The sequence below is a fragment of the Leptopilina boulardi genome, unplaced genomic scaffold (genome assembly GCF_019393585.1).
Source record: "Leptopilina boulardi isolate dan_hultmark-lab unplaced genomic scaffold, ZJU_Lbou_2.1 LbouV2_362, whole genome shotgun sequence".
NCBI lineage: Eukaryota > Metazoa > Arthropoda > Insecta > Hymenoptera > Figitidae > Leptopilina > Leptopilina boulardi.
Genome location: NW_026137932.1, coordinates 629118 through 652114, shown reverse-complemented (window position 1 = coordinate 652114; position 22997 = coordinate 629118). Strand labels below are relative to the sequence as shown.

At 24.5% G+C, this 22997-nt stretch overlaps 3 protein-coding genes across 4 annotated transcripts; 1 reads left to right on the top strand and 2 right to left on the bottom strand.

The window, feature by feature from the left end:
• The first annotated feature begins 571 nt into the window (after positions 1-571).
• On the top strand, positions 572-22657 carry LOC127286647 (general odorant-binding protein 56d-like). 2 transcript variants are annotated; one of them, XM_051313148.1, is made up of 6 exons: positions 572-708; positions 20066-20283; positions 21841-21907; positions 22105-22196; positions 22292-22397; positions 22500-22657. In XM_051313148.1, exons 2-6 carry the CDS (start codon positions 20236-20238, stop codon positions 22574-22576), a joined length of 390 nt encoding a protein of 129 aa, XP_051169105.1. In that variant the 5' UTR covers positions 572-708; positions 20066-20235; the 3' UTR covers positions 22577-22657. The 2 variants fall into 2 exon arrangements, with proteins under 2 accessions (XP_051169105.1, XP_051169106.1); XM_051313149.1 differs by lacking the exons at positions 21841-21907; positions 22105-22196; positions 22292-22397; positions 22500-22657 and adding an exon at positions 1166-1497 and having other exon boundaries at positions 578-708; positions 20066-20184.
• Positions 2044-6213, bottom strand: LOC127286642 (uncharacterized). Its single transcript, XM_051313140.1, has 3 exons — positions 6046-6213; positions 2800-3539; positions 2044-2266 (listed from the first exon to the last, which is right to left on the bottom strand). The coding sequence occupies exons 1-3, from the start codon at positions 6208-6210 to the stop codon at positions 2122-2124; spliced, it is 1050 nt and encodes a 349-aa protein (XP_051169097.1). The 5' UTR covers positions 6211-6213; the 3' UTR covers positions 2044-2121.
• Positions 12202-14621, bottom strand: LOC127286638 (uncharacterized). Its single transcript, XM_051313134.1, has 2 exons — positions 14458-14621; positions 12202-14339 (listed from the first exon to the last, which is right to left on the bottom strand). The coding sequence occupies exons 1-2, from the start codon at positions 14548-14550 to the stop codon at positions 12381-12383; spliced, it is 2052 nt and encodes a 683-aa protein (XP_051169091.1). The 5' UTR covers positions 14551-14621; the 3' UTR covers positions 12202-12380.
• Positions 22658-22997: the final 340 nt, after the last annotated feature.

The window sequence follows — 22997 nt, the reverse complement described above, 5'->3', positions numbered from 1 at the left end:
ACTAGACCTAAAAATCTTTAATCTTTTTTTTTTTTTTTTGTATCAAATAATTAATTTTTGTAAAAAATTTTTTCAAAGGCTAAAGACAAATTTAACTTAACTGGATAGAAAACAATAAAAAAAATTATAAGGATTAAATTTATTGTTTTATATTTAATTATATTTGTTTTGTAAACATTAATTTTTATTAATTATTTTCAGATTCTTAGTAGAAATAATTTTACTTTTTTGTTAAAATGACTTTTTTTCTATAGAAATAAACTTTTAAATTAAAGTATCTACTTCATTAATTTAATATTAAGGGAATTTTTTTAATATAATTAAAAATTTGTTAAATTAAAATTGACAAATAATAATAATAATAATAATAGATTAATTTTTATAAAGAAAACATAATTAAACATGAAAAACAATAAATTTAACAATTCCAATTTTTTTATCGTTCTCTTAATATTTTACAATAAGGCATTTTAAATAAAAGCGCTTTTTTCTACCAATGAGAGAGTTGTAGTAGCGCAAGCGTAGTTAGTGACTTCGTTAGCATCTTTGCCTTCAGTTTCTGACGTCACTTCTCGAGAGAAAAAAGAGATACAATAAAAAAAGTGTAAAACGTACCTTAATTCTTCCACAATTGACAAACCTGTTTTTTTTTAAGACCGTGGTGAAATTAATCGAGCTTTTGACTTTTTGAGTTCGGAAATTTTTCAGGTATGTATATATGTAAAGCCACGATTGTTTATTATTACAAAAAAAGTAATTAAAAAAAATACAATTTTTGACTTTTGTATATGAAAGAGCAATTTAAATACTACTGATTCGCATATAAAACTGAAAATTAATTTTTTGTCACGTTAGGTCCCTATAGTTTCTCGTCACTTTTAGTAGAAAACAACTAATTTAACAGTCAAATTTAACTAATTATTTGTAAAGAAAAAAAATTACTAAAATATTTGATAAACATAAATCTACTAAATTTTTAGTCATGTAACATAACCTAAAAATTAGATTAACTAATGAATTAGTCATTTTTGTCTAAATAAATTAATCATTATACTATTACGAATTTTTTTGTTTTGTTTAATCACTGTGAAACCTATATAATCATTAGAATTTAGAATGTATGATAATTATTTTTTGTGAATGATAATTTTAATTATTTTAATAGAGAAAAATGGAAGAGAAACCACCCTATTGTAGTGGTTTTGTTGTGGCAGCAAAAAAAGGAAATATTAAAAAACTGAAAAATATGTTTAACAATATTTCCAAACTTTCAACAAAAGAGGAACAATGTTTTTATGCCCTTTATTTCGCGGCGTTTAATGGACATGTAAATATAGTTAAATTTTTAATCTCAAAAAATATTAATCCAAATTTTGTAATTGGCTCCTATTTAACACCACTACATGCCGCTGTTTTTTCAAAAAATAACGAAAAAATTGTTCCAATTCTTTTGAATGCCAAAGCAAATGTTAATCCGAAAATTAAAGTTACAAACAGGTTAGTAAAATTTTATTTTATTCAATTTGAATAAAAAAATTTTGAAACCTTTACTATTACAGGCCTCGGATTATATACGACTTTTTCGACTTTTCCCGACTTTTTTCGACTTATTTAAATAAAAAACGACTTTTTCGAATTTTTTTTTACATTCTTTAACAAAATTTTTAAACAAAAGTATTCAATACAGATTTTCTTTATTTCAATTATTTAACAAATTTTTAACTAAAAATCTTCACTAAATTAATTATTTTTAACAATTTTAATAAAATCCTTCACAAATTCAATTAGGTATTATTCTATTATTATTACTATTTTTCAATTAAAATTTTTATGAAATTTAATAATCGTTCATAATTTAAAAAAAATTAGCAAATAAAATTAACAAAAATTTTTATTTCAAAATCACTTAAAATTTAATTATTTTTTTTCCAAAAATTTTAAAGAAAAATTAGAAAATAATTAACATATAAAAAAAAGTTTGAAAAAAAATTCCTAATCTTCATTATCCTACAATTTTTCTTCAATTTTTCAAAACATTCATAATTATATAATTTAAAAACAAATTTTATTTTCTTTTCTCTTTATACAATTATAATATTGATTTTTGAAAACAAAAAAATTTCAATTATCACATTTAACTTGCATTGGTTCTGGTCCATTATGCACAGGAACTAAAACTTTGCAATCTTCAATTTTTTGTCCATCCTTTAACATTCTTCTAAATTGGACTTTGATGCTATGAGAAAATACACTCACTGGCGTGTAACTAAAAATTAAAAAATTAATTAAATCAATTGAAATTTTCGTTTCAAAAATTTGTTTGAAAAAAATTAAAATGAATTTTTAATTAAATTTTTATTTAACCTAAATTTATATTTATCAAATTTATTATTTAGCTGAATTTTTATTTATCTCAGATTAGATAAAAAAAAAATTTTATTTCAATTTGATAAAAAAAATTTAAAAACACCGATTAAAAATTGTTATTAGTCAATTTTTAAAATTCGCGCCAAATTCTTATCTGTCGATTATGTTTCTCCCGACATTTGCAATTTCGGTCAAATAAAAATTCGGACAAATGAATGATTCATTAAAATGGAAATTCTCGTAGTTAAAAAATTAGATTTTAAAATTTTGATAAATGAGAATTTTGCCTAAAATTTCGGTTAAATTAAAATTGTTTTAAACGAAACAAAAAAATTGAAAAATTTGACTAAAAATAAAAAAAAATAATTTTCTTTTTTAAAATTTTAATTGAAATAAATGTATAATTTTAAAATTTTTTCAAAAATAACTTACAAAGCTTCAACAATTTTGACTAAATCAACTTTGTCATCTGGATGTTTTTGAGCATACAATTTTAAACCTTCGTTAACATAATTTACAATATCAGGTTTCGTCACATCTAATCCAACAGGTTTATCAGCAATATATCCCTGTGGTATTTCTTCGACGGATCTTTTCATTTTTTTTGAATCACATTCAACATGAATTTTAACATTTGGACCACTTTCCCTTTCAACATGAACAGTACAAATTTTCATATCATCTTTCTTTTCTTTATTTTCAACTTTTATTTTAATTTCATACATCAATTTTCCAGCTGGTGGGAAAAATGTTGCTTCAACAATTTCATTGAGATGAACTTTTTTTTCAGAATTTTCATTTAATTTATCAACACCCTCTTGTGCATATTTCTTTACTTGTGGATCATCAACTTTCTCTTTTGTTGGCATATCCTCGATTTCATCACAATTAACATTTACTGAAACATCAGGATTACCTTTTTCAACATTGACAGTGCACATTTTTACGATATCCATATTTTTTTCACTCTTGACATTCATTTTAATTTCATACATTAATTTTCCAGCTGGTGGGAAAAATGTTGCATCAATAATTTTATCGAGTTTCACTTTATCTCCTGATTCATTTAATTTTTCAACACCTTGTTGAGCAAATTTCTTTACATTATCATCGTTGACGTCGACTTTTGAGGATGCATCTGCAACAACTGGATCTGATGCTCTCTTTACAATCTTAAAAAATAAGAGAATTTAGTAATTAGGAAATTATTATTATTTAAGAAAAAAAAAATTTCAAAAGTATCAAAGATTCGCTGAAAACTTCTTAACTAAAGAAGGTTTTTAGTGCCGTTAATTACAAATTGAACATTAAATTCGTAATCACCTACTCCAAAAACCCCCGAGTAACGAGTTTCAAGTGAATCTGATCATTTTTTAAAAAAAATTTCCGCCATATTGGATCCACCATTTTGTATTTGAAAAATCTGATATCAAATTCGTAACCAGTAACCTTGAAAACCCCAAAGTAACAAGTTTCAAACGAATCTGATAATTAAAAAAAAAAAATTTCCTCCATATTGGATCCACCATTTTGAATTTAGGAATACTGACGTCAAATTTGTAATCACTGACCTTAAAAACCCCCGAGTAATAAATTTTAAGCAAAACTGATCACTTTTTAAAAAATTTTCCGCAATTTTGGATCCGTCATTTTGTATTTTTAAAATCTGCCATCAAATTCGTAATCAGCGATCCCAAAAAGCCCCCGAGTAACAAGTTTCAATAAAAGTTGATGAATTTTTAAAAAAATTACCGCCATATTGGATCCACCATTTTGAATTTTGCAAATCTGACCTCAAATTCGTAATCAGCGACACCGAAAACCCCCCGAGTAACAAGTTTCAATAAAATTTGATGAATTTTTAAAAAAGTGACAGCCATATCGGGTCCGCCATTTTGAATTTTAGAAAACTAACGTCGAATTTGTAATCAGCGACCCCAAAAACCCTAGAGTAACAAGTTTCAAATAAATTTTATCAATTTTTTAAAAATATGCCTGCCATATTAAATTCTTCATTTTGTATTCTGAAAATCTGACATCAAATTCGTAATAAGCGACCCCAAAAACCTGCGAGTAACAAGTTTCAAGCGAATCTGATCATTTTTAAAAAATTCTTCCGTCATATTGGATCCGCCATTTTGAATTTTGGGAAATTAACACCGAATTTGTAATCAGCAACCCAAAAAAAACCCCATAGTAACAAGTATCGAATAAATTTTATCCATTTTTAAAAAATTTTCCGCCATATTGGAGCCGCGATTTTGTATTTTGAAAATCTACCTTCAAATTCGTAATCAGCGACCTCAAAAACCCACAAGTAATAAGTTTAAAATAAATTTTATCAATTTTTTTAAAAAAATGTACCACATATTGGATCCGCCATTTTGAATTTTGAAAAATTGACGTCGAATTTGTTATCAGCAAACCAAAAAAACTCTGGAGTAATGAATTTCAAGCGATTTTGATGAATTAGAAAAAATTTTCGCTATATTGAAACTTTTAAATTGCAAAATTGTACTATGAATACATTAGTTAATTGTTATAAACAAATTGTGTAAAGAAATTATTAATTTAGATAAAAATTTCAATGATTTTAATTTAAACTTGTTCCACTGGGGGTTTTTAAGGTCGCTGATCACTAATTCGACGTCAATTTTTCAAAATTCAACATGGCGGATCTAATATGGCGTTCATTTTTTAAAGAATTGATCATATTTATTTGAAACTTATTACTAAGGGGTTTTTGGGGTTGCTAATTACGAATTTGATGTCAGTTTTTCAAAATTCAAAATATCGGATACAATATGACGAAAATGTTTTTGAATAATGATCACTTTCGTTTGAAACTCGTTATTCAGGGGTTTTTGAGGTCGCTGAACATCAATTTGACGATAGTTTTTCAAAATCCAAAATGGTGGATCCAATATGAAGGACATTTTTTTTAAATTGATAAAATTTAATTGAACTTTGTTACTTAGGGGGTTTTTGGGGTCGCTGATCACAAATTTGATGTTAGTTTCCCAAAATTCAAAATGGCAAATCCAATATGGCGGAAGAATTTTTTTAAAATGATCAGATTCGTTTGAAACTTGTTACTCGGGGGTTTTCAAGATCACTGATTACAAATCTGACATTAAATTTATGATCAGTAAGTCAAAAAAAAACCCCTATGGTATCAAGTTGTAAGCAAAGAATTGATTTAAAAAATCCACTATATTGTATCAGCCATTATTAATTTTCGGAATTTATTACTAATTTTTTTTTAATTATTATTATTATTTTTATTTATCATTATTATTATTTATTATTACTATTAATTTTTATTAGTTATTAATCGATAAAAAAGTAATTTTGTAAATTCATGCAAAAAATATATTTATAACAATAACTTATATAAATATTCCGTAAATTCGCAAAACTATTCTATACTTTTATTTTTTATTTATTACTTCAAAACAAAAAAAAAACAGAATTGCATAAAAAAATTTGTATCATTAAAAAAAATTTTTTTACTATTTTTGACAAAAAAAAAAGTTAAACAAAATGAAATTAAAAATTTACAATTATGACTAAAATTTATTAATTATTTTTAAAATTTTAACAATTTATTAAATTAAATTTAAAAAAAAAAATAAAATAAATTCGAAAAGAAAAAATTAAAAAAAAATTGTAACTTACTGTCTTTCCATGAATTGGCTCAATGAAAGCATTGACAATTAAAACACTGCAAAAAACAGTGATAAAAAGACAATTATTATTTTGCACGCCCGTCATTGTTACCATCACTGTGAGAAATTGAAAACTGTAATTTTTCCGTAATCCAAAACTCCTTTTAAAGTCCATATACAATTCATGCTATATACAATCTCAAGGATAGAATTATAAAATAATGTATACATATACATATCAAAAAAATCTAGTTTCTTGCATAATTAATTCAATTTATTATTGCACACTCACACATACATATATATATATATATATATATATATATATATATATATATATATATATATATATATATATATATATATATATATTGACAATTAAGTTGTACTTGTAATATAAAAAAAAAAAAATCTCATTAAAAACGATTTTTTATGAATAAATTATTATACATATTTATGTTATAATACATCTTATCGGATTTTTCGTTTAATAATCTACTCTTGTAATTTTTTTTTTCCTACAATCGATTTAATCTTTTTGAAAAAAAGTGACTATATGTAGATAAAGAACAATAATGCAACTATAATGTAAAAAATTTTAATTAATATTAAATTATAATTATTGTCATATATGTATTTTTTTTCTTTTAATTATTTATTAATACTTAAAATTGAAAATTTATCAACTTTTAGATTATTTTTAACAATATGTTATGAAATTATTTTTATTAATTATGAAAAATGTTCAATTTTCTAAATAAAGGGAAATATTTTTGTAATTTTACTAAAAACATAATAATAATGGTAATATAATAATTATTATATAATAATAATAATAATAAATTTAGAATTTATCACTCGGTCGTATTTTAAATAATTGTTTATAATAATAATAATTTATTTAAAAATAATAGTATAATAATAATAATAATAAGAAGAAGAAAATTAATAATAGTAATAATATTAAAAATAATAATAAGTGCACGGAGTATTTGAATTCAATATAGCAAAGAAAAACCGCGACCACCACAATAATAATTATAGTAAGGAAAATAATGATAATAATATATATTAATAAAAAAACATTACCTTTACAAGTCGCAATTATGTCAATTATCCATTAATCAAAAAGCTAATTAGAGTTGAATAAAAGAAGTAGTTATTTTATGAAGAAAAAAAAATTTTTTTTTTCTAAACTGTTATAATAATTAATAATGAAAAAATAATTTTATTTTCCTTCTACTTTTATTAATAAATATAAAAAAAATTTCAATTATATTCAAATGTATATACCGTTAAATTAATTCAATGAATGATTAAAAAAAAAAAAATTTTGTTTCGACAAAATTCTAATAATAATTATTATGAAAACTCCAATATGCTCCAAGTAAACCGGTTTAAACTAATTACTTCATGAAAACTACTTATGTAACTTGTAACGTTTGTAATTTAAAGAATCAATGTTTTAGCTCGCCGAGCCAGGGTTCGTTTTGATTCCAAAAAAGCAATGACAATAATAACTGGTTAATTACAAACTGATAACAAATTATTTATTTACAAAGGTATTTACAATGTCCAAGTTGTACGAAGATTAAAGTAAATCGCGAAAGTCGGTTTCGAGTAACGATTTTTCGGCGTCTATCAAAATAAATGTTGAGCCGCGGAAATCGAAAATCGGCATCAATCGGGAACGTCGTATATTTGAGCCGCGCATTAACAAAATCGGCTTCAACTCGCTATGATGAGCCATAAATCAGTTACTTTACTGCCTAAAAATTCGCGATACACCGGTGAACCACGAGTAAAACTCGTGTTCCATTATACAAAGAGTAACACTCTGAGTATATCTAAGAACGGAGATTAAAACGGTAATAAAACAAAAGATCTACTTAAAACTTCGAGATTCAAATTTACGTTACTATACCTTTCATTATTTTCCTATACATTTCATTATTTTACTATACATTTTGTTACGTTATATTACAAATCGTTACTATACACTATATACATTAAAACCGATATATGTTCGACAGGTAAAACCCGACGAACGAGAGTAAAACTCTCCACAAAGATTCTCGGAGTAAAACTCCTAGTCAGGTGGGTAAGACCCACCCGGACTCCGTGTAGCACGAGAGTGACGGTCCTCGCCGAGAGCGCAGCTTATATAGCCGCTGGGTGGGCTGAGCGCACGCGAGTGAGCTTTGGCGATGCGGCCCGCGCGGCGAAATCGGGTACTACGTCTTTAAGCTCTGCGGTCGGTAACTTGTTTATCGACGCGCGATAATATTTAGTACAAATATTTACCGGCCGATTTCTAACTATCATTACACCCCCCTTTCTTTAAAGGAAGAAAACTTTCGGTGTAGTTTTCTTCATACACTCGTCCGATTTTACTTACAAGATACAATACAAAATAATGGCAGAAAATACGTTACAAAACAAAGTTTAGACATACGATATAAAACGGTATTCATGACATCTTGGTTGAACTGGAACTGACTGGACTGGATGTAGCTTCTCTGGATTCTTCTTCGTTTTTTTCTTTTTACGATTTACAACGACGGTACTTATTTACAACTAAACGAATTATGTACAAAACTTTCGAACGATACGACGATACTAAGAAAAGACAGATAATGAACTAGTGTTGTTCATTCGGTTAAACGGTTACTGTGGACTATATATTTACAAATAAAAACGGTGATAATTACATAAGACGACGTACTTATGGAATTTTCTTGACGGCGACAGGGTTTCCATTTCATGAGCGACGAACAATGTCAGTGAGTATGTAATTCAAACGGAATGTTGCAAGTTTCTTAACAAAATGGTCAGAACTAGGACCAAATGTTTCTTGATACAATTCAACAAACTCAGATGTATGTTTAGGCTTCATGAAACGAAACGAAACAAAACGTTGAAGACGTGTTAAAGGAAATGTCTGTAACGACGACCAGACATTCCTTTTTCGTAACGTGCAAACAACTTCGGTGGTGCACTATGGCACCCGGGATGTACTAATTATTTCAAGCACTTCTGATAGCCAATTTGATAGACTCGTTCGGTATGTGTTCGATTATTTCGAGTTTAGACACACGGGTTATCACAGGATACGGAACTGATCATTCTAAGATGCACGCATAGTTCTCCTTATGCACTACATTGCATTTCTCGAGTAACAAGAAGGCTATCTTAGAATCGACGGTATGGGTTAACGAAATTTCTATCGTAACAAAAAAAATTATATAACGGGGTCTATTTACATGAATGTATGAAAACGAAAAACGTATATTACGGTGCGCGTGACAATTTCTCGGATAGTCGACCGGTTTACAAATTTACATAGACGTTACACGGATACAATAAATCAAAAGCGAAAAATGACGTTAATATTACGATATGCTAATATACTATGGAATTTACAATTTTTAAATTAACGGTTGTAACAATTTCAAATGAATTTAACATTAAAGGTACGAGGAAACATTTCTAAAACGCGATCGGATAAACGGAGGTGACAATTAATCGAAAGAAAACGCGATACATCGGTAAAAATGAAATTACTACGATCGTTTTTTGACTAACTGTCCCTGTTCGGGCGCCAAAATCTGTAACGTTTGTAATTTAAAGAATCAATGTTTTAGCTCGCCGAGCCAGGGTTCGTTTTGATTCCAAAAAAGCAATGACAATAATAACTGGTTAATTACAAACTGATAACAAATTATTTATTTACAAAGGTATTTACAATGTCCAAGTTGTACGAAGATTAAAGTAAATCGCGAAAGTCGGTTTCGAGTAACGATTTTTCGGCGTCTATCAAAATAAATGTTGAGCCGCGGAAATCGAAAATCGGCATCAATCGGGAACGTCGTATATTTGAGCCGCGCATTAACAAAATCGGCTTCAACTCGCTATGATGAGCCATAAATCAGTTACTTTACTGCCTAAAAATTCGCGATACACCGGTGAACCACGAGTAAAACTCGTGTTCCATTATACAAAGAGTAACACTCTGAGTATATCTAAGAACGGAGATTAAAACGGTAATAAAACAAAAGATCTACTTAAAACTTCGAGATTCAAATTTACGTTACTATACATTTCATTATTTTCCTATACATTTCATTATTTTACTATACATTTTGTTACGTTATATTACAAATCGTTACTATACACTATATACATTAAAACCGATATATGTTCGACAGGTAAAACCCGACGAACGAGAGTAAAACTCTCCACAAAGATTCTCGGAGTAAAACTCCTAGTCAGGTGGGTAAGACCCACCCGGACTCCGTGTAGCACGAGAGTGACGGTCCTCGCCGAGAGCGCAGCTTATATAGCCGCTGGGTGGGCTGAGCGCACGCGAGTGAGCTTTGGCGATGCGGCCCGCGCGGCGAAATCGGGTACTACGTCTTTAAGCTCTGCGGTCGGTAACTTGTTTATCGACGCGCGATAATATTTAGTACAAATATTTACCGGCCGATTTCTAACTATCATTACAAACTATACAATTGAAGTTCATACATCTGTCATATATAGTAATTGCAGTTATCTATCTGTATGCGCGAACAATATTTTTCACTTGAGTTATTGTATTACTGAATTTATTATGAAAAGAAGTTCTTTTTCAAAAACTTAACTGATTTTGCATTTTTTTATATTATTATTATTATTATTATTATTATTTTATTATTATTGTTATTGTTATTGTTATTGTTATTGTTATTGTTATTGTTATTGTTATTGTTATTATCATATTATTATTATTGTTGTTGTTCTTGTTATTCTTGTTGTTTTTTTTAATAAAAAAGTAAAACATTCATTTTAAGTAGAATTATTAACAACTTCTGAATTAAAAAAAAAATTGTTTACGATGAAAATGTTTAAAAAAAAAATCTTTATATATATTTTCGTAATAGACAGTATGATAAAAATAATATAAAATACATTACGCATATATGTAAAATATTTTGAAAAATATATGAGAAATTATTATACTGTACATTATAAACTTCCGCTATTTTATTATTAGTAAACATTAAACATATAATCAGTCATTAAAAAAAATTTTTTTTATCAAATTCAGCTATACTTATAGAACAGATGTAATAAATTATAATGTAATGTCTTGAAAATATGATTATACTATAAATTATTATCAAGACAATTTTAACAATAATAGTTTTTTTTTTTTTAATATAGTGTCTATAATAATATGAATTTGAAAAAATTGACATTAAATTTGTGATCAGCAACCCCAAAAAACCCCCATAGAGTAACAAGTTTCAAATAAATTTTATCAATTTTTAAAAAAATTTCCGCCATATTGGATCCAACATTTTGTATTTCAAAAATCTGATAACAAATTCGTAATCAGTGACATTGAAAACCCCCCAGTAACAAGTTTCAAGGGAATGTAATCATTTTTAAAAAATTCTTCCGCCATATTGGATCCACCATTTTGAATTTTGCAAATCTGACCTCAAATTCGTAATCAGCGACCCCGAAAACCCCCCGAGTAACAAGTTTCAATAAAAGTTGATGAATTTTTTAAAAAATGACCGCCATATTGGGTCCTCCATTTTGAATTTTAGAAAACTAACGTCGAATTTGTAATCAGCGACCCCAAAAACCCCTGAGTAATAAAAACCTATCAAATCCAATAAAATTTTTTAAAGTCCGCCATTTTGGATTCGCCATTTTGAATTTTTGACAACTATCTGACGTCTAAATTAACAATTTGTTTACATATTATTTGTTTATAACAATTTACTATAATGGATCTACAGTACAATTATTCTGCAATTCAGTGACCCAATATGGCAACTATCATAATTCATCGAATTTTTAAAAAATTTATTTATAAAAAGTTTAAAATTGTTCCTCAGGATTTTTCGGGTTTCGATGATTATCAATTTGATATCAGATTTTTAAAATACAAAATGTGGGATCAAAAAAAAATTAATTGATTTATTAACAATTAAGCAGATTCAATCTAAATTAGTCCAATAGTTTTACATATGGAAAACCTATTTAGTCCATCAATTTAAAAGCTAAGATAAATTTTATCATAAAGACGTTAAAAGCTCATTAGAATTCACGTCAATTAGGCCATGATGGAAGTAAATTACAATTATTTCGTTAAAAGTAAAAAAAAAGATAATTAAAAAGTATTCCAAATATATTTCTTCAGTATTTTTACAAAACATATTACAGCAGTAGATTTTCAAAAAAATAATTTTTCCATGTTCTAAATTTCTTTAAGCGGAATTTCTTAATCTCAAATTTATCCATAAATACTATAACTAATGATGAATCTTCAACTGGAGCTTCTCTTTTCTTTCAATCAATTCTCGAGCACAATGTTGTTACAGCAGGTCCCATATTTGTTTCCCTAAATACATCAATTTCACAATCACTATAACCAAACTCATCATTATACTGACAATTATGATCATTAGTTCCTTTTGTACAATTGCTACTTCCAATTCTCAAATTTATCTTATACTGAATCTTATCAGAAGGGGGATAAGATTTAGCTCCTCTAAATTCATGAAGAATACTTGTTTTATCTTTGGCACTAGCTACCGGTGAAACATGTTTATCCACTACCATATCGATATATTTCCTTATCTCCGGATCATCCATATTTAAATTAACCGATGGTAAATTGCGTTTCCTTCTACCAATTCTGGAGCATTGGGTTTCAACCCACTCCTTGTAATCATCTCTATAGACATTAATTTCACAATCATCATGTCCAAACTGAGGATCGTAAATACAATTACTAGTAGAACTTCCCTTCGTGCAATTATTATTGCCAATTCTCATTTTTATTTTGTAACGTAATTTATCACCAGGTGGATATAACGTTGCTTCTTTGAATTGCAACAGAATACTTGATTTGTATTTGGCTTTTGGTACCGGTGATTCGTGTCCTTCCACTGCTATATCGACATATTTCTTTATCTCCGGATCATCCATATTCAAATTAGTTGATGAATTGTTAACTTTACGTTTCCTTCTAAGAATTTTTGAACACAGCTTTTCTGTTAGAGGTTCCGGATCATTAATTTCATTTCCAATTTCAGAATCGTAAATGCAATCAGTTTCCTTGCTACCATTAGAAGTTCCCAATGTTAATTTTATTTCATAACGGATTTTAATTGCGGAAGGTTGGGATAGTGCTTCTTCGAATGTTCGAAGAATTAATTTTTTAACTTCCGCTTTATCCACTGACGAGACATGATTCTTCAGTACCTCGTCAATGTATTTCCTAATATCCGGATCATCCATACTCAAATTAACCGATGGTAAATTGCTAACTTGACGTTTCCTTCTACCAATTCTGGAGCATTGGGTTTCAACCCTCTCCTTGTTGTCCTCTCTATAGACATTAATTTCACAATCATCGTGTCCAAATTGAGAATCGTAACTACAATTACCATCATCACTTCCCTTCGTGCAATTATTATTACCAATTCTCAATTTTATTTTGTAACGTAATTTATCCCCATGTGGATAGGATGTTGCTTCTTTAAATTGCAACAGAATACTTATTTTGTCTTTGGCATTTGGTACCGGTGATTCGTGTCCTTCCACTGCTATATCGACATATTTCCTTATCTCCGGATCATCTATATTTAAATCCTGTTCTCGTTTCATTCTTCTGCTAAATAAATTATTAATTTCGTTGTATTCCCGCACTAAGGGATTAATTATCCTTTTTCTTCGATACACAATTGGATCACACTCAATACTCACAGGATGATCAAGTATTCTCTCCCTCCAAACATAAACAATACATTTCATTTTTCTACAACTATCAATTTCTTTTCCATTGCAATTGTTCATTTGTATTTTTATCTTATAATAAAGACTATGTCCTGATGGATAACTATAGGCATCGATAATTTCCTCTAATGACGAGGCACTTGAATTCACCATTGTGTGTGCATATTTTTCCACTCCAATTGTTGCAAATTTTTTCACATCATCATCATTTGTATTTAATTTTGTTGGTGAATTTGGATTTGGTGATACATTTCTTTTTTCTCTTAATTCCTCATCACATTCAATTGTTATTGGTGAATCTGTTGAATTTTCACGCCATACTTTAATTGCACAATTTTTTGTATTATTCACATCATTTTTTATTCTCACTGTTATATGATGCATGAGATTTCCATTTGATGGGGGAAAATATACGGCATTTTGAATTTCCTCAATTGAATGTTTTGATTTATTTTCTTTTATATTTTCATCATGTTCTCTTATATTATTTTCCACATTTGAATTTATCTATAAAAAATCACAAACATATATGCTTTTAGGAATTTAGGAGTAGAAACAATTTTTGGAACTGATTATAATTATATTTGCAAAAAGTTATTAATTAAAAAGTACAGAAAAAACTTACAGATTCTTCAACAACTGATGGAAAGGAGATAATTCCATTGATCAAAAAAGTGGTGACAATAAAAAAATTACAAATTTGCTTCAACATTCTCATTGAAGAGAAAAACTATCACTGATTAATTTTAAATCTCAAAATGAATTTAAAGCTTATCGTATATATTTATTTATTAATTTTGTAAGCACATATGGTTAATTATAATAATAATAATAATAATAATAATAATAATAATAATAATACTATATATTTCAAGCTAATCAGTATATATGTTCGTGGAAATGTTTGCAATTTATTTAATCGCAAAGTTTATATATGAAAATTTATTTGCAGAGGTCGACCTTTTACATACATATATTATGTAATTAGAAATTCATGGAAATTTACGTTCAAAGCTCGCGTCCTGAATAAATTTTAATAGATAGCAGAAATTTTTTTTGTGTGTGTGTTTTTTTTTTTTGTATAAACAAATTAAATTTTTGACAATATGATGAAAAAAAAAACAATAACACGACATATGGACATCTGAAATTGTTAAATAAGGAAACAATTTTTTTTTTTGAGCAATGTACGTATTGCACTTTTGTTTTTACATAAATTTTCGGTATTAAGATTTTAAATATTAAAAGTGGACTACTGATAAAATTTTAAATATTTTCAAAAATTTATTAATTTTAACTAAAAAAAAAATTAATTATTTTTTAATCTTTAACTAAAAAATTTTTTTAATTCTTGTAAACGCGAGGATTTTTGGGGTCACTGAAGAAGAATCTAAAGTCAAATTTGAAAAATTCAAAACGGCTGTTCCAATATAGCGAAATAAAAGTATTAACTTTTTCAAAGTAGCTGATAACGATTATGGAATCAAAGTTAAAATTTTCAAAATGTCGGATCCAATATGGCGGACGATTTTTTGAAAAGTGATCAATTTGGCTTGAAACTCGTTACTCGGGAGGTTTTCGGGGTCGCTGATTACGAATTTGAGGTCGGATTTGCAAAATTCAAAATGGTGGATCCAATATGGCGGAAGAATTCTTTAAAAATGATCAAATTCGCTTGAAACTTGTTACTCCGGGGTTTTCAAGGTCACTGATTGCGAATTTAATGTTAGTTTGTCAAAATTCAAAATGGCGGATCCAATATGGCGGACATTAAAAAAAATTGATAGAATTTATTTGAAAATGTTATACGGGGGTTTTTGGGGTCGCTGATTACAAATTCGTTGTCTGTTTTCCCAAATTCAAAATGGCTGATCTAATATGGCGGAAAATTTTTTAAAAATGATCATATTCGCTCGAAACTTGTTACTCATGGGTTTTTAAGGTCACTGATTACGAATTTAATGTTATTTTTTCTAAATTCAAAATGGCGGATCCAATATGGTGGGCATTTGTTAAAAAATTGATTCAATTTATTTGAAACTTGTTACCCGGGGGTTTTTGGGGTCGCTGATTACAAATCTAATATCAGATTTTCAAAATATAAAATAATAAATCCAATATGGCAGAAGAATTATTAAAAATTCATCAGATTTGTTAAAAAAAACTGTATTATCGTTTTTCTTCGATGTTACTGAACGTGAATTTAATGTCAGTTTCGTAAAAGAAAAATAAAAAAAAGAAATATAAAAAAAATTAAAGAAAATTAAAATAATTAAGAAAAAAAATTTAGTAAGTATGATTTTAACAATAAAAAATTTGATTTAAAAAATACTGCAAAAAATATTTTTAAAAAATTTGTTTTGAATTTTTTTTTTTACAAAAAGGGAAAAATAGAAAGAAAACCTCTGAGTAAGATCTTCCAGTCTTACACTACTGTATGCAAATAAATATTTTTTTTTAACGCAATATACTTTTAAAAACATATATATGTTAAATATTATTAAATTATATTAAATTAAAAAATAATTAGCATTAATAGCATTATAAGAAAAATAAAATATTTTCTATTTATTTCATTGTATTGAAAATTTTGAAATTTAAAATTAAAATAAAATTTGAGAATAGATTTTTGAAATAATATTACAAATGTCACATTATTCAAAGTTAAATTATTATCGTATGGAGTGGAAAAAAAATAAAACTCTTGTGTGATTTTCAATTATTGTTCAGTTATTTTAAAAAAATATAAAAAAAAAATTAAAATGATAAATGAATTTTAAATTACATACAGCTTACATAGTTAATTATCAATGTACGTATAATTACATTGTCAGCTAAATATAGAAATTATTGAGAAAAAAAAATTTTTTACAAAAAAATATTATTTTGAATAAAAAATATTTTTTTTTTCTTTTAAATATTATTTTGAAATTTTCTAAAAATGGAAATTTAAACTATATTAATTTTTGTATTTTTTCATTTATTAACAGTATTTTTCAAAAAAATTCAAAATATTTTCGTATATAAAAAATATATACAGAACATTTTATATAAAAATAAAAAAAAATATTTCGTTCTACGAAAACCAGTTTAATGTATGAATAATATATATAGTTAATCTGACCAATTATTTTCACGAAGAAAAAAAAACCGCAGAGTTTTTATATCTATTAAGCAATTTTTATCTTCTAAATTTATTATTTTAGTTTCCTTTTTTTTAAAAAAAAATAATTTTTTCTATATTTAAATTTGAATAGGTAATTCTTTTTTTTACGATGATGATAAATATTAAATAACAACGAAATCCTTTTTTTAAATGGTGTTTTATTTATATAATATTTATTTATTATTATTATTTAATTATTAGAATACTATTATAATATTTTTTCTATAATCAATAATAGTAATAATAATTATTATTATTATTATTATTTGGTGAATAAAATTATTTTTCCACATCTAATAATAATAAAATACGTTTAATATTTTTTATATCTAAAATTTAAAAAAAAATTAAATTAAATTAATTAATTAAATTAAAATTATATTAAAAATAATTTAAAATCTTTTTGTATTTAAAATTTTATATAAAATAATAATAATTTAACGCTAAAAATAATATCTTTGAATTTTCTCCAATTATATTGAAAAATGAAAATAACTTAAAATTGTACTTGCTATAATATAATTTTATAAAAGAAACTGTAACTATTATGTATTTTGTCTTCATGTTTACAAATTGTCCCTTCATTGTCTGGTTTAAATATCAATATTAGTCACTCGTAAGATTTCAACAAGTGAATATCATTAATTTTAAATTCATCAGAAACGAAAAATTATTAATTTTTTTTTTTCAAAATTCTCAAATAACATTTTTTTTGTCAATAAATAAATATTATAATTAATATATCTATATTTATGAAACTATAATTCAAAAAAAGTTTATATGTGTGTAAAAATATGGCTGCTTCAACAATTAAACATCCACCAACAGCAAAAATGGTTGAAAAAGCAATTTTTGATCTCAACGATAGACAAGGAACATCATTGTATATGATCAAAAAATATATAACTGACAATTTTGAAGTGGACGTTAATTCCAATAATAATTTAAAAACAAGAATCACAAAATGCGTGAAAGATCATCTTCGCGATGGTATTTTAATTCAAACCAGTGGCTTAGGTGCTAATGGAAAATTTAAATTCACCAAGGACATGAAAGAAAATTTGAAAAAAGAAGAAAAAATCAAATTGAAAAAGGAAGAAAAGAAAAATTTACAACAAGAAAATTTACAATCAATATCCAATGAAATAACAGTGAAAAAATCAATGATTTCAAAAATTAAGAAAAAACCAACAATCACCCGTGAAATAGATGAAAATAATAAAAAACAAATAGCTGATGATAAAAAGGAGAAATCAATCAAAAAGAAAAAGGAATCATTGAAAAAAAAATCGACTACTGAAAAATTATCATCGAAAAAAAAATCTCAAAAAGTGACGAAATCATCATCATCATCATCATCATCGACAGCAAAGAGACAAGTTATTAAATTTAATGTGACATCATCAAGCATCAGAAAATCAATGGGGAAAAAAATTGTCAAAGCTGCACAGAAATTCAAAAAATAAAATTAATTAATTGAAATTTAATTTCAAAAAGTAATTAATTTACAAAATTAATTAATTTACAAAATTAATTTTCAGAAAATATTTAAAATTAATTTACAAAACAAATTATTATAATATATGATTCATTTAAAATATTGAAAAATTGATTGTGTTCATGTCAAATTTTCTTCCAAAAAAAAAAAAAAAAAATTAGACTGTATTTACATTTTTCATATGTTCTGTGTCTGATATTTAATTGTTGTGTTCGTGCTATTTTTTCCATCAAATTGAAAAATTTCATTGTAAGACATTATTCACTTATATTTATTTACATTATATTTATATTTCTAATTTGTTACCAAACAAAAAAAAATTGTGATGGGAAATTTTTCCTGTTATAAATTTTTATATTTATTTTTTTGATTTTGAAAATTGTTTATTTTTTTGTTCTATATGTATTTGTTTAATTTATAAAAGATTTATCGACTTCAAAGTAATAAAAAAAATGAAATTCTGTGTAGAATTAATAAAAAAAAAAGCAATTTCATTTGTGTGTAAATAATAATTATGTTGTATTCATTCTCACCTTTAAAAACAACAAATTTTTATAACATATTTCCTATTTTTTTTATTTATTTTAAATTTCAATAATATTTATTGAATATTTTTTTTTATTCTTTATTTTATTTATTATTTTATTACTTTTTTTTATTCATTTTTTTTAATTATCCTATTATTAAAATAATTATTAATTAATTAATAATTAATTATTACATGTATAAATAATAAATAATATTCAAGTATTTATTTACATCCAAAGAAATGTTTTATTTGAACTAAATATAATATATTTGAGTTAAATAAACGTAATATTTGTCTCACAGCATACTAGCCTATTTATTTGGCATAAATAACATTTTTTTATTTAAATTAAATAAAAATTTATTTAAATCAAATATAAATTTTTTTAAAACAAATATAAATTTTTTTAAATCAAATAAATATTTATTTGGCTCTGAGACAAATATATCATTTTTCTCTCTGGGTGTAAATATAAAATGTTATTACAAAAAAATATTAGGTATAATTTATGAAATTAAAAACAATTTATATTTTCAATAGAAATAAATATAATTAATAATAATATTTAAATAATAATTTAAAGTTGATATAAGTTTCTTTCAATATTTTTTCGAAAGCAAAAAATTACCAAAAATTTTTTAATCTCTTTTCGCCGTCTTTTTTTTATAGATTTTTAATAATTTCTTTTTTGTTTGAACAATTATTTATTAATTTTTTTTCCAAAATTTTCTTTAAAATAAAAATGAATTTTTCTTCATGAACAATTTTTTTTTAATTGCAATTATTTATTATTATTTTTTTAATATAAAAGTTAAACTATTGTTATACCATTAAAATTATATTTACTTTTTTGTGATATATTTTTTTGTAATAAAATAAAAATAAAATTTATTATTTTATGAAACTTTATAACAAGTTTTGAACTTTAAAAATGATATTTTATTTTAATACGAAATTATTCATTTCGAGTTTAAATTGCATCTCCTTAAAAAACTGTTCTTCCAAGTGTCACGATTAACAAAGTATTTATTACCTTGCAGCCGTTTCATGGTCATCAACTAGAAGAAAGAAGAAGCAAAAATTTTTACAAATATTAACTATATAGTGTAGTTCTGGACGTATATATATAAAAGTGAACCACGTTCATAATCGAGTCACATTTTGGCAATTCAAGTTTTAACTCGCAACAAAAATATACAAAATATTCAACATGAAAGCCATTTTTGCCATCCTTGCACTTTGCTTCGTTGCTGCTTTAGTAAGAATACAAATTTTCAATCATTTATTACAAATTTTTTTTTATTATAATTTTTTATTTAAAAAAAATTTTAATTATTACAAATTTTATTATTATTATTATTTATTATTATTATTGTTACACTGAAAAAAAATTTATTTCATTCAAATAGTTGGTTACTTGATTATTATCAAATAAATATTCACTTGAATCAAATAATTTTTTTTTTTAATCAATTAAATGTCATTTGTTTCAAAAACAGAAATTATTGGTTCAAATTCAGTTTATTTAAATAAAAAACAATTATTTGGTTCAAGTAAATATTTATTTCATAATAAGCAACGGATTATTTGAATCAAATAAATTTTTTTTATGTATTCTTTATTCTTGTAAATTTCATCATTTAAATATCATTTATTAGAAAAGTAATTTAATTTTAACGTTATGTAAGTATTTCTTAAAATTAATAAAAAAATTAGTTGTAAATCAAAATTTAAAAAATTCTAAATTAAATAAATTATAATTCCAAATAATATATATATATATATAGATATATAAAGTCGATTTAAATTTTCAAAGAGAGTTATGTTAACGCAAAATATATTCAAAAATCAAAATTTTTAAACCTTGACAAATTATTAAAAAATTATTTGAAAAAGTAAAAAAGTTTGAAAAGCCACTAATTATTTTTATTAAATTAAATAAATTTCAAAATTATATTTATTGATATATTGTTGAATTTAATTCTAATTTAATTAATTAATTAATTTATTTATATAAAATAAATTAGATTATCAATTTTTTTGCTTATCCTTCTTTTTCTGATTTAGTTTTATAATATTACTTTCTGTTATCTTATTCACATACAGTATTCAGAAATAAATTATCATTTAACAAGTTATACAACTTTTGTACAATGAAATTAATTAGTATTACGTTTCTTAATTATAATTACAAATACAAATTAATTGGTCTTTACATAAAAGAATTTCATGAGAAAATTATTATATATTTTTATACATAATATAAACTCCTAAAACGTGATAAAAAAAATCAATAATTTTGTAAATAACAAGTCTGAAATTTTTTAATTTCATATTTTTAAATATGAATATAATTAATTTGGAATTATTTACACTAAAAAAAATTTACTTGATTTAAATAATCATTTACTTGATTATCAAATAAATATTTATTTGTATTAAGTAAATAATTATTTATATGTAATAACTAAACAAATATTTATTTGTATTAAATAATTATATTATTTAACCCAATAAAATTGTATTTTTTCAAATACAGAAATTATGGATTCAAATACAATTTATTTAATTCAAATAAAAATTATTTGATTCAAGTAAATATTTATTTACTAATAGTCAAGTAACGGATTTTTTAAATTAAATAAATTTATTTTTAGTGCATATAATTATTATTCATAAACCGTCATTCTTGAACTATTTTAATATTAAACAATTTTATAATTGTAACTTAATTTTAAATAACTATTTATAAATTAATATACATTTCATATGAAAAAGTATTTAAAAAATTAATAAAATCAATTTATTTATAAAGGCCGATTTCAAGGAGGACCACGAGCAATACAAGACACTTTGTATTACTGAATCTGGAGTCAGTCCTGGTAAGGAACAAAAAATATTTAATTTAATTTTTTTTATTTTTGTGATTACAATAATTTATTTTTATATTTACAAATAATAATATTCATTAGTACCTAATATCATTGATCAGAATAAAAAATATAAAAATAGTAACAAATAATTTTTAAAAAAATTTAGTTTGCTTATTTCTTTTATATTTATTTTATTATTTTTACAGATGCTGTAAAAAATGCTAGAGAAGGAAAAATTGATGAAAACGATAATAAATTGGCTTGCTTTTATTCCTGTTTATTGAAAAAGTTTGGAATTGTAAGAATTTTTTTTTTCTAAAAATAGTAATTGTTTGGGAATTATTTGACTTTTTATATATTTGATATGATTAAATAAAATTAACTCACCTTTAGATGACTCCGGATGGAACAATTGATGAAGAAGTTGCACGTTCCAAAATTCCATCAACTATTCCCAAGGAAAAAGTTGATCAAGTTCTCACTAAATGCAAAGGACTGAGTAAGTAAAATGTGAAATTTTTGAATAATTTAAAAAAATTTCGATAAAATAAAAAAAAACACCAAATTAATTTTAATATATTTTTTTTCATTACAATTTCAGAGGGACAAGACCATTGTACTACAGGAATGAAAGTAATGAAGTGCTATTTGGAAAATAAAACCTTTACACTTGTTTAAATATTATCATTATTTCCAGAGTTTTCATATGTATTAAGTCGCTAAATTTGAAGAAAAATAAAAAATTAATAAAAAAAACAATTCAATTTTTTAAATGTCCCTTACGATAAATTTTAATTTCATATACATACATTTACAATTTCTATATACACTTACTATTTACATACTTACAATATTTACACTATTTACATTTTAATAAATATACAATAAAAAACATATTACAAAAAAAAACATTATACAATGAAAAAAGTATTATACAAGAAATAACATATTATACAATAATCAGTTCAATTTTAGAATGAAGAGACACCACTTTAATAGTACATTACATTTTGGACAAAGCCTTTCCAAAAACTTTGCAATATTCCTGTACGAAAGATAATCAAAAATTTTGTCAACAACAAAGATGGGTAAAGTTTTT